Source organism: Schistocerca piceifrons, chromosome X (genome assembly GCF_021461385.2).
Source record: "Schistocerca piceifrons isolate TAMUIC-IGC-003096 chromosome X, iqSchPice1.1, whole genome shotgun sequence".
NCBI classification, from domain to species: Eukaryota; Metazoa; Arthropoda; class Insecta; order Orthoptera; family Acrididae; genus Schistocerca; species Schistocerca piceifrons.
The window spans coordinates 591416250-591429839 of record NC_060149.1 but is presented as its reverse complement, the minus strand read 5'-3'; the positions used below and the strand labels follow the sequence as shown (position 1 = coordinate 591429839).

The 13590-nt window shown below is 37.5% G+C and overlaps 1 protein-coding gene across 1 annotated transcript in view; it reads right to left on the bottom strand.

The window, feature by feature from the left end:
- Positions 1 to 13590, bottom strand: part of LOC124722965 (metal cation symporter ZIP14-like) — a 214037-nt gene that overhangs the window by 23832 nt on the left and 176615 nt on the right. Inside the window, exons 5-6 of the mRNA XM_047248134.1 lie at positions 11709 to 11831; positions 4689 to 4850 (exon numbers count right to left, since the gene is read on the bottom strand). Coding sequence (XP_047104090.1) covers positions 4689 to 4850; positions 11709 to 11831 — 285 coding nt within the window. The remainder of the gene's footprint in view (positions 1 to 4688; positions 4851 to 11708; positions 11832 to 13590) is intronic.

The window sequence follows — 13590 nt, the reverse complement described above, 5'->3', positions numbered from 1 at the left end:
GTTGCCAGTGACTGGATATATTTAGAGTATATAGAAACAACTGCTTCTCCAGCATCAGTGACAATCTATGCACGTGGTTGTGAAGGACTAGTGGAATCTTACTCACCACATTTAGAAACTGTATAATGGATTGCCACTGTACACCACAGCCTGTATTATATCAAGAGAGAACGGCCTCTCAGTACTTTATCTAGCAGTTTCACTGCAAGATTTTCTGATAATTTACATTTACTCATTGGTGTAATATATAATTTTACCTAATGACATATAACTTCTTGTGAATGTATAAATGAAAGTGCAAACCACTTGGTAGCTGCATGTGGCAACAGTTATATCATGATTTGTTTTTGCAACAGAAACATTTTCGTGTATATTGACCCCCAGAAATGAATGCCACTTGAAATGATAGAATTAACCAAAGAAAAGTAAACAATTGTAACAGTGCTCAAGTCACACCTTCGAGCATTCTACAGGCACATTGGATGCTACTCAATTAGTACAGCAGTTTATCTCTGTGTACATTCCATTGTAGTGTGTTATCTACCTACAATCATTGGCCTTTTCAATAACTTTATTGTCTGTGGTAATTGGTTTTATATATATTGTAAGATTCTTAAATGGACAGATGACAGTATGAGCTTTTTTATCCACATAAAGTAAGTGATTCTCATCATAGAGCCAGTGCAGCAGCCTTCCACTGCTGTCAACTAAGTCAGCTCTCATCTTCTATGGAGACATGTTGCAAGGGAGTAGGTTTGTATCTTCAGCAAATAATACAAGTACTGTTGACGGTATGTCTTCTGGGAGATCATTAATAAAAATAAGGAAGAGAAGGGGGTATAAAGCTGAGACCTCTGGGGCTCATGAGGTGACTCTTAGTATATCTGAATGAATTGTTCTTCCATCATGTGACATTATTTTTACCAGTTGCCCTCTACTTGATAGGTATGATGATAAGTCCAGGGAGGGGGGACTACAACTCTCCAGCTGATAATTTGCTTCAAAGAATCATGTATTAGCCTACACTTGATCAGTGCCATTCATCTTGACATTAGCTAAGATTTGTACCTGACTGTCCCCAGTGCTTTCAATAGATGGCAGCAGAGCCTTTATACATCTTTGACCTTTTACCTATATGTAGACAAACCCTCCTTTGCCTTGCATTCAGTCTTAAGTGAGGATAAAACAGCCAGGTCATGCACATCAGAAGGCAAAGTGACATCAGGATTTCCTTGAAATGCTAGAAGCACGAGAGGTGCTACAGTCTATGCCACAAGTGCTCCAGTGTCAGCGTAGACCACAGCAGCAGTCTGAAGCCATGCCTAATTGTGCTTCTAGCTGTTTCTAAATAGAGGGCAATTCCTTCTGCTTTAACACACAACAAGCACAGCCCCTATTCATGTCCCACTATGTAGAACTATATACTAACAATAAAGATTGGATTAATCAGTGAGGATTATGGCAAAACTGCTGCAACAAGAAATCAAACTACACAACTGTGGCACTTCATGCAGCTCAAAGCTATACTACAAAAATTATGAATTGCCAATAATGATGCCTAGGAAATTTAGTTATGCCCTTCTGTCTTTTAGATAAAGATAACATTAAACTCTTCCACAAAAACAAGAATGCAAGCTACTGGATAAGTAATGAGCACTAAGAATTGATGTGTGTACAGAACTTCTAAGAGAGTAGCAATAAATTATTGGTATTAGATTAGGTGAGGTAAACTTTTTCTTCCATAGACCCACAGTGAGAAGATCATCAAGGATGTTTGATATTCCATGAAACAAGATATTAGTATCTCATGTACATGTTCATTAATGAGTTACTTTTCAGTGACTTAACAAACCAGTGCAGTATATGCAGCAATGTACCAGACATCAGTACCTCAAATTATGTGACTCTAACACAAGCAACAGACATCTGAGGTATAGAACAAATTAGTTATTTGTAAACTATATTGTTTCATTATTGTAACACAAACAAAATTAATATTAAATTTTGGTAATAGTTGGCCCATTGGGGCTTGAGGACTACAGTGTGCAGAAACAATGTCAGTGTCCTACCCCTTCACTGGTTCATTAAACACACAAATGGCAGTGGTGACAGAGGTGGTGCCACTGGGTAGCAATCCATGAAAAACTGTATCTGCTTCTAATGTTTTTACAATGGAACTGACTGCTGTTGATCCCACTATTCCATAGTTTGGAAATACTTCAAATTTCTACTGTGTTGCCTTGAGTATGAAGAAATGCCACTGTTGAGGCATGGTCATAAAAATATTCCTTTATAGTTTCTGTAAAATGGGAATAGATACAAAAGGTCCAAGATATGCTAGGTTATAATTAGCTAGGCCAAATGCTTCAGTAAATGAAACCAAAATAAATCTATGCTCTAAACCACATATAATCAGTAGTCAGAGAAACAATAGTCTAAAGGGCACACAAAAATCACATATAATCAGAAGGCAGAGAAACAGTAGTCTAAAGGGAACACAAAAATCAACTTGAGAAAGTTGTAAGCAACAGTTCAATGAAAAATAAACATGGCAAAATCACAAGCTGTTCAGCAATTGCAATGGAGAGCAGATCACTCCCTCCGTCTATTATGTGTCCAACTCCTCAGCTAAGTGGTCAGCATAGCTGAACACCATGTGGGGCCTGGGTTTGATTCCTGGTAACGCCAGGGACTTTTCCTTGGTGGGAGGTCTGGTATGGATTGCACTCAGCCCCATGAGGCCAACTGAGGAGCTGTTCGAGTGATTAATAGCTGAGAAAGCAATTAGCTGATCATTTGCCCCTCCCTACTGTATTCAATGACACTATCAGTAGGGGATGACATTGAGGTCGTCAGGCCTGTTTGGTCCAGCTAGGGCCAGAATGTGGAACCTTACCAATTCTATTATGTGAAGTCATTAATCATGGGTTTCTTCTGGGTGAACTACCACTACTGCAACAATAGTGTGTCACACTGTGGTCGCACCAGTGTCAGTACTCCCTGTAGCTGGTAGATATCATCATTCCTGGCAATTACCTGATTTTTATCATTAAGTGTTTGATCAGAATACATTAAGTCCACTTTTATACAACATATCATTGAGTGAATTGAAGACATTGTTAATGCAATATGATGGCTCCTTTATTTTGTTGCTTTGTGGCACTGTCAATGACAAACGAGTCACTGATGCAGGAAATTGGTACACAAGCTGTCGACCTAGAGGAACAATATCAAAAAATATCCTGCACTTTAAACTTATCAACATTCAAAATTAGAATCTGTTATACAAAGGGGAGTCAAACAAAAACCTTGAATATCATTTGTAATTTCTTTCACTGAACAAAAGTGGAAATCAAATGTATCATTTTTTGACATAGTCTTTCTGTCATTTAACACACTTCCTCCAGCATGTAGGAAGTGCATGGGTTCCTCTGAATAAATATTCTTTTGTCATGCATGTAGCTACTTGTGCACTGCCTGCTGCACCTGTGCATTGGAACAAAATATTTATTCCTCCTATCGCCCCTTTGGGTTGTCCAAACATGTGGTAACCACTCAGAACAAGATCTGGTGAGTGTGGCAGATGTGGCACAGTATCAAAGTGCAGATCACTGATGGTTGCAGGAGTTGCATATGTATTATGAAACTGAGCATTGTCATGATGCAAAACAACACATGTAGTTAGAAGTCCACATCATTTACAGCAGGCGGGAGATGATTTTTTAACACATTGGTATATGAGGCACTGGTGATGGTGTTTCCCCTAGTCATGTACTGTTCCAAGACAATGCCTCATTCATCCAGATAGAGAGTCAGCAAAGCCTTTCTTGTAGATGACTGTATGGAACTTGTTGGGTTTTGGTGATAAGGAATGGCACCATTCTTTGCTTGCTTTCTTTGTTTCCAGTTGGTAGTAGTGTACACAGATTTCAGCTCCTGTAATGAGTATTTTGAAGAAGCCATCACTTTCTGCTATAAAGCACTATAGAAGTTCTTCACAGACATCAACGAACCACTCTTTCAGTTATGGAGTGAGCTGCCATGGCATCCATTTTGTAGACCTTTTGCCAAAACTTAACCACTTCATGATTAATGTGATGTGCTGAGCCATGCCTAATGTTCACATCTGTGGTTATTTCATCTACAGTCACATGGTGATTTTCCATTACAATGGCTTCAACTGTTGCAGCAGACTCTGCTGTCACGGTGTGGTGTGCCTGAAACAGGTGCTGAGTATCTGTCACAGAAGTCACACCATTTCCAAACTTTCTGCTCCTCTCATACACATCCTGCAATGATAGACATGCATCACCATACTAGACCTTCTTTCGCCAATGGATTTCGAGAGGTTTTGTACCTTCACTGCTCAAAAAATTTATGACAGAATGCTGTTCTTCCTTGGTGCACGTCACAACCAATGAAGCCATTTTGAACTGGTATTGTGTCCATGTTTCACATGTCTGTAGCATACTGCCACTTACAGAGTATTCCTTACATCATTGGTAACAATAATGCCAACTTACAGAAGAACGGCACAAAATGCCGATTTTTATTTGCACTCTTAAGGTTTTCATTTGATTCCCTCTTGTACTTATTTTAATAGAAGACTAGGTATCAAAGTAATGAATTACAATAAAATAAATCATCAATAATATTATTCTTAAATAAGTCCTTATTTAATGATATACCTCATGTCCATCAGTTGCCTCCTGGTGTACATTATTGGTAATAGCTTTTAATTGTAGTTCTGGTTGTGCTGGAAAAATTTCTCCTTTGTGATTGATGAAAGCTGTCATTTCTGATGGCATAGTTCCCTCAGATGCATGGTTATGTGAGTGATGTGGAATGTTCTACAAAAACAGCAATCAGAATGGTATTAAAAACATAGGTGTTAAATGACACTATAAAAGAGATATATGCAATTAATTTATTTATTAAAGTTTGAAAACAGGTATCTAAATCTGCATATTAACTTTAGAAACTATTGTACAGTACTTATTGTAGGCTGCTTTACATCACAACAAATATTAATGAAAAACAAAGAAGTGTGCTTCATAACTGAAATACCAGCAGTGTTTAAAGGGAGATGAAGAGAAAAAATATATATCAACTTATGTGCTTCTCATTGACTGGGCAGATCATTTTGTCACAATCATTGAGTCCAAAGAAATTTCAACCAGCTTTTTTCATAGGCAGCTGAAGGGGAAAAGAAATAAGAAGATGTTCACAGGAAGGAAATCAGATGCAATTATTTGGATTTCACATCCCATCCATCATACTTGTTCACATGCCGTCAAATATCTTCTGTAGAGGTTATGTCATTTAAACTGTCCCTTTGATTAATATGTTTTACTCATCAAATTCTTATGACTTTCAGTTTTTCTTCTCAACTTTGAACAACAATTGCCCTTTCTTTTTTAAACATAAGGTTATGTATTTATTTTACATGTTTATATTAATCCAAAAGTGTGTTTGACCAGGTTTTAGGATCTCTTAAATTTGCCTGTGTGAATGTACGATTTTCATCAACTTAGTGCAAAAACCAAGTGCAAAATCATGTACAACAGCACATAGCAGTGTCACTGCTATGTGAGAACTAAAAGACATCATTCCAGCAATAATAATAAATGTGGTGGACCCAAGTGATAGATAAGGAAACTGATTAAGTGTGAAAATTAAAAATATATTGTACCATATCTAAAAACATACATAGAACTAAACTCAGATTTAGAGCTTTAGTCTGAACAAAACATGTTTCTTGTTAGTAATAAAAAAGGAAAATTAGTGTTAAATGCCGCATCAACATTGATGTCCTTAGATATGGTGGACAATCTCAGAATGTTTCAAGGATGTGGGAGGACATCAGCCGTGCCATTTCGAAGTGTGTAGTCCTAAAGCATCAACTGCACACTGACCAGTGCAGTGCGGCACCACAAAATGGCAGCAAGAATGTGCTTACCCACATGCCAATGGATAGAGCAGGCAGTGCCACACCTCCAAGACGACAAAGTTCTGCAGTGTGGCCGTGCGGTTCTAGGTGCTTCAGTCTGGAACTGTGTGACTGCTACGGTCACAGGTTCGAATCTTGCCTCGGGCATGGATGTGTGTGATGTCCTTAGGTTAGTTAAGTCCCATAGTGCTCAGAGCCATTTGAACCATTTTTGACAGAGTTCTGTGCCCCTTGTCAATGGTGATTTAACCAGTCACCCATCGCTAGTTGGCCCAGTTTGGTCACAGACTTTAAGAGTATCAGCACTGAGTAATAAGAAGACGATACTTAGCCTGCATTCTGTGTGTAGTAATAGTTTGTATAAGTAACTGAATGTAAGAGGCACCCAAGCACAAGTTAAGTAATAGATCTCCTCTCTATAGAAATAAAGTGTTATATTAATCTTCAAGTTCTGCACAGATTGTTTTGGTTTCCTGCTACCGGCCATTGCAACTTCTCTCCTTCCTTGTTTTGAGTCAACACTGACTCCCACAGTAGGCAACACAACACAAAGGAACCCAGCGCATTTGTCTGGAGCAATGTAAGGAAATCATGGAAAATCAATACTTGGATGACCAGACACAGATTTGAACTGTCGTCATCCCAAATGCCATTCCAGTTCGTTAACTACTGCACCATGTTACTCGGTGCTTCTTTTTGATTCACACACAGTTTTACTCATGTTACAGGTTCCTAAACACATTTAGTATGCTGTGTGGTTTGAGAAATTAACTGAAGTTCTAGGTAAAGTGTCAACTACAAAAGTTAATATAATTTTATATGGAGATACAAATATAAATACAAATATCACAGATCAACTAGTAGTGCCTTCAAACAAATTCCTCACTTTTTCAGCAACAAATACAACTACCTGTAAATAATTATGCACTAAGTGCAGTGTTATCAGTCCCATATTTTGGTAATGTTACACTCATGGGCCCAACAACTTTCTTCTGCCCTGCAAAAACAAACTTAGGCAATTCGGAAAAACATTTAGCAGAACAATTGTAAACAGGTTATTTAAAATAGTTATACAGTATATTACTTAAAAAAGAAATATTCAAAGAAGGAAAGAATTGAGTTCAGAGTAGAAAGACAGGTTGTAGTGTGTCCAGAAATCAGGATGGAGATGCCAAACATATACTACTATTTAACAACACACCCATATACACAAAGAATAACTCAGTAGAAGCACAAAAATCAATTAATATATCAACAAAGAATGCTGACAACAAGGCAAGAAGAATGTCATTGAACTACTGCCAAACACATTCATTACATTCTCAAAGTCCAGTTCCTCAGTCAGATCAATTTCTATTGCACTGAAACCTACCAGAACACTACCAGACATTGTAGCCATGAATGCAATATCTTTAGAGCTAAGTTTCTGCAGTATCCCTGTGGCTTCTGATTTAATCATAGCTTTCTTGCTTTTCTCTTCAGAAATTCACTTAAGAGCATTCACGCTTTCGCATCCATCTTCTGGAACTGACCATCTGATGAGTAGCCTGCTGCATACCCTGTCCAATGAATCATTTATGTATATAGAGAATAACAGCAGTCGTATCACACTTCTCTTGGACACTCCTCATGATACCCTTGTCTTTGATGAACACTTGCTATCAAGGACAACATACTATGTTCTATAACTTAAGAAGTCTTCAGGCCACTCACATATCTGTGAACCTCTTCCATATGCTCATATCTTCTTTAACAGCCTGCAGTGGGGCACCATGTCAAATGCTTTCTTGAAATCTAGAAATATGGAATCTGCCTGTTGTTGTTCATCCATATTTCACAGTATATCATGGGAGAAAAGGGCAAGTTGAGTATTGCATGAGCGATGCTTTATAAAACCATGGTGATTCATGAATGTAAGCTTCTCAGTCTCAAGAACATTTGCTGTATTCAAACTGAGAATATATTCACAGATACCGCAGCAAACTGATGTTAGGGATATTGGTCTGCAATATTGTGGGTCCATTCTTTTGCCCTTCTTATATACTGGAATCCCCTGCACCTTTTTCCAGTTGCTTGGGACTTTGTGGTGAGTGAGAGATTTGTGATAAATGCAAGATAGGTAAGGGGCCAACACTGTAGAGTACTCTTTGAGAAACCAAATTTGGATTCCATCCAGACCTGGTGACATACTTGTTTTCAACTCTTCCAGTTGTTTCTCTATGCCAGGGATGCTTATTACTATGCTGTCGATGCAGGAGTCTGTTTGATGGTCAAATTACAGTATGTTTGTACAACTCTCCTGCATGAATGATTTCTTGAACATGAAATTCGAAACTTGGGCTTTTGTTTTGATATTTTCAACTGGCACACCAGACTGGTCAACAAGTGACTAGATAGAAGCCTTAGACCCACTTAACGATTTCACATAGGATCAGAATTTTCATGAGCTCTCTGCCAGATCTTTTGCTAAAATATGATGGTGGCGGTTGTTGTATGCTTTGCACATGGATCTTTTCACAGATTATGAACATTTACTAACCTTTGCTTGCCATCATTTCCACATTTTCTTTTGAATCAAGAGTGCAACAGCCTCTGTTTCCTCAGAGTTTTCCAAATTTTGTTATTAAATCATTGTGGGTCTTTTCCATCCATAATTCACCTACTGGCACATGTTTCTCCAGACCATGATTTACAATCTGCTTAAACTTTGTCCATAATTCCTCCATATCCATCTTACTAGATCTACATGATGTCAGTTCACTGTCTAAGTGAGATACTAACAACTGCTTATCTGCTCTTTCTAGCAGAAACACTCTCCTAGCTTTCTTAACTGATTTAATAACTTTTGTAATCATCATTGCTATAATGACATCACGAACACTACACCCATTTCTATAATGACTTTGTTGATAAGGTCTGGCCTATTTGTAGCTACAAAGTCTAACATAATTGTGTGTGGGCTGCTGAACTAGCTGCTGAAGACAGTTTAATGGTAACTGTCTATCTGTATCCCTGCAATCAATTCATAGACAATCCAGTCTATACTCGGTAGGTTAAAGTTGCCTCCAACTAGTACTGCATGATCTGGTTATTTATGTGCCGCTGACTATAGACTTTCTTTGAATGACTACAAAACTGTCACAGAAGAATTGGATGACTGGTAAAAACACCCAACAATTAACTTGGTTTCACCTACTCCTATTATACATGACCAAATAACTTCACTGTCACATTCGAGTTTGACCTCAATAGGGACAATATTTTTGTCAACTACAATGAACACACCCTCTACTAGGGCCGCTAATCAGTCTTTCCAATACATGTTCCATGGCTTGCTAAATATCTCAGCCCGAGAATAATCTGAAGTTGAAAACTTTCCTGGAGGGCAGTAAATTCAGGAATTTATTTACAAATACTTTGACAATTTACTGATAAAACTTTGACAGTTGAAGGGTCTTTACTCTGAATGTGGTCTGACTTCCCTTCCAGCATATCAACTGGCGAGTGTTCATCAGAGTACCTCAAACTACCACCTAGCCTAAAAAACTCTCATGTGCACTCCACAAGTACTCTACTACATGAGTATCTGCTTCCTTTGCGTAGTGCACTCCTGATCTATCAAGGGAGTCCTATAAATCCCCAACTGATAATGAAGCTCTATAAATCTGCAGCCAAGACCATTGCAGGGTCAACAAATCATTTGACTGAGACCTTCCACTTGGCTCTAAACCAAAGGACCCTAATCAACTCTTGGAACAATACTGCAAATTGTGAGTTCTGCTTGCATCCCATGCATGAGGCCAGCAGCCTTTTCCACTTCAGCCAACTACCTGTATAAACTGTGGATGGCCTCAGAACCCATACGACAGAAATCGTTGGTGGCAAGCTGAGCCACAACTTGCAGATCACTGAACTCTGCATGCTCAATAGCCGCTGGCAAGGCTGCCTCCACATCTCACATGAGGCCCCTTGGCAGGAATACTGATTGCACATTGGCTTTCTTTCGAGCCCTCGCTGCTATCTGCCTAAGGGGCTCCATAATGCACCTAATGGTGGAGATTCCAGTAACAAATAAACCCCTTTGCCCCTGCCCCCCCCCCCCAACCCCCTGTGCCTGCTCAGACCCTGCCATCAATCCACTCCACATTGGACCTCTGCCTCCAGTGACACTGGATAAACATTTATATCACTGATTAACAGTTCATCTACAAAAATTTTAGAGTATTGGTTGCCTGTGCAACTGGTTGGAAAATTTGCTACAGAATTCAGGCTAGAAATGTTGGGGAACATTTTCAGTTACTTTTACTATCTGAATCTATCAGGAAACTAGTATTGAAACTTTCACAGATTGCCTTTTGCTTTTTTTTTTTTTTTGCCTGCTAGGTGGCATAAATGACTAAAATTTTTATAAGAATAAGAAGAACACGTGAGGCAATACTAACCTTACAACTTATCTTAGAAGAAAGATTAAGAAAAGGCAAACCTACGTTTCTAGCATTTGTAGACTTAGAGAAAGTTTTTGACAATGTTAACTGGAATACTCGCTTTCAAATTCTGAAGGTGGCAGGGGTAAAATACAGGGAGCGAAAGGCTATTTACAATTTGTACAGAAATCAGATGGCAGTTATAAGAGTCGAGGGGCATGAAAGGGAAGCAGTGGTTGGGAAAGGAGTGAGACAGGGTTGTAGCCTCTCCCCGATGTTATTCAATCTGTATATTGAGCAAGCAGTAAAGGAAACAAAAGAAAAATTCGGAGTAGGTATTAAAATTCATGGAGAAGAAGTAAAAACTTTGAGGTTCGCCGATGACATTGTAATTCTGTCAGACACAGCAAAGGACTTGGAAGAGCAGTTGAACGGAATGGAGAGTGTCTTGAAAGGAGGATATAAGATGAACATCAACAAAAGCAAAACGAGGATAATGGAATGTAGTCAAATTAAATCGGGTGATGCTGAGGGAATTAGATTAGGAAATGAGACACTTAAAGTAGTAAAGGAGTTTTGCTATTTAGGGAGTAAAATAACTAATGATGGTCGAAGTAGAGAGGATATAAAATGTAGACTGGCAATGGCAAGGAAATCGTTTCTGAAGAAGAGAAATTTGTTAACATCGAGTATAGATTTAAGTGTCAGGAAGTCATTTCTGAAAGTATTTGTATGGAGTGTAGCCATGTATGGAAGTGAAACATGGACGATAACTAGTTTGGACAAGAAGAGAATAGAAACTTTCGAAATGTGGTGCTACAGAAGAATGCTGAAGATAAGGTGGGTAGATCACGTAACTAATGAGGAGGTATTGAATAGGATTGGGGAGAAGAGAAGTTTGTGGCACAACTTGACTAGAAGAAGGGATCGGTTGGTAGGACATGTTCTGAGGCATCAAGGGATCACCAATTTAGTATTGGAGGGCAGCGTGGAGGGTAAAAATCGTAGAGGGAGACCGAGAGATGAATACACTAAACAGATTCAGAAGGATGTAGGTTGCAGTAGGTACTGGGAGATGAAGAAGCTTGCACAGGATAGAGTAGCATGGAGAGCTGCATCAAACCAGTCTCAGGACTGAAGACCACAACAACAACAAGAATATTTGAAGGTATTGCTTTTAGGATCTAAATACCATAATGATAACTGCCTTCTAAAGCACATTTGTCTTGGAGTCTTGAGTCTTACATTAAGACTTTAATAGTTTGTTTGTTCAAGGAGGCTGTATAATAAATCACAGGCCCTTGTAATAAACCTGCATCTAATAGAAAACTAACCTTGTGCTTTTCTATAATTTTGAGTATTACTTCAACCTGGAAGAATACCCATATTCCCAACCACACTGTTAATGCAATGTGTAAGTACTGGGGATGATCCTCTGATCCCATAACTTCAAAAGCCTGAAAAAAGGAGATACATTATTATGTAGCAATGAAGTACTATTAATGTGTACAAACATGGATCATAATTAATCCTATGACAAATTAGGCTATTTGCTATTTTAAAATTTGTGCATAGTCTTTGATATGATATACCAGTACCAAAATTTGTTAGTAAAGGAATTATGGTGTTTGCGGATTTGTCATAAACTTGTTTAACATTTATCTTTGTGGTTATCAACTGTGTGCAGAAATAAATTATACCACAAAGATAGAAAATATTTCTTAGTAAATAAGAGTGGTAAATATCGAGTAACACAGGGTTCATTTTAGAGTATTTATTATACTTAATATTTAAAAATGATACTACCATCTCACTTGTCAGCAGCAGACAGATATTTATATAAAAAAAAACACAGTGAAGTTACTTTACAGAAAGAAGTCTCTGTGTTAACAGAAGATCTAAAAATAAGGTTTGATCATAAGTTTTTGACTGTAAATGATGAGCCAGCAGTATAGTGTTACATATTATGGATATGCACCATAGTGTCACATCTTATATTAGCACTTCAGGAAATGAGAAAAATGTGTAACTGATGAATTAAGTATTTAGTAAATTCTGTTATGTATTCAGAATATGTAAGAGCTGTAACAGCTTTCAAAACACATGATGTATTTCATATTTAATTATACATAGTTTGCTAAAATATGGCAGATTGATCTGGAGAAATACAGTTTAGCATGAAACACATGAAAAAAGCAGTAAGGAATATAAAAATTTACTTGGAAGGTATGATGTAGGAATTTAAAACTGTGATGTTTCTATGATATATGCAATGTCTGCTTGCTAAGTCATAATTCAATCACTACTGGAAAAACTGAGTATTCTTGGCATTTTACTGTTGCTGACAATAAACATCCTACAATCGAATATCACACTAGAATGGTTTGCAGTTGGCCTACCAATTGGGCATACAAAATTAAAATTTAAGCAATATTTTGTTTGTAAAATCATGTTTCCTTTGATGCTGCACATCATAGGTGACATCCCAAGAGTAGATTTTGTTTTGAATGATTTCATTTACATATCACAAAAAGAAAACTGAACATGCACACACACACATTTTTACGTGCTGAGCACTTACAGATGTGAAATTATTAGATGTACAATTCTTAAAATTACTCCAACAAATTCACCTACAGAGCAGAAAGGGTTCTCTTATCCAATTTAAAATTTGGTTATAATTAGAACCTAATTTACTTTCAAAATTAATGATGATAATTTATGTTTGTAATTCAGCTGTGAGACAGTCCATTCATAACTTCACCAGACAGGGAGATTATCTACTAGATGAATTCTTTACTACCAATTTGTGTGTTACTTTTGTTAAACATTGTCCTATATTTTCATTCCACACAACCTCAGTTTTCTAGCAAAAATTTCATGATTTAGCAATCAAATGGCATGGAAGAGTCATATAAAATACAAATTCTTTATATTTTTATTTAAACCCTGTTGTGCTTGGTGAATAAATGTGTAACTGGCAGTCTCAGTTGAGTAACATTTATGAGAGCCAAACTTTAATTGCTAAGTGTACTTTTATTATCAAGGTGGCACACTATCTGAGAGTACATTATCTTCACAATTATTTGACAATATGATTTCAGAACTATAAAAGACAGTAATTAGTAGTATATTATATTTATTGTCAAAGATGTCAATAACAGCATTTTGACAATAATGGTACATGGGTAGTGGGAAAGACTTCCAACTGATTGT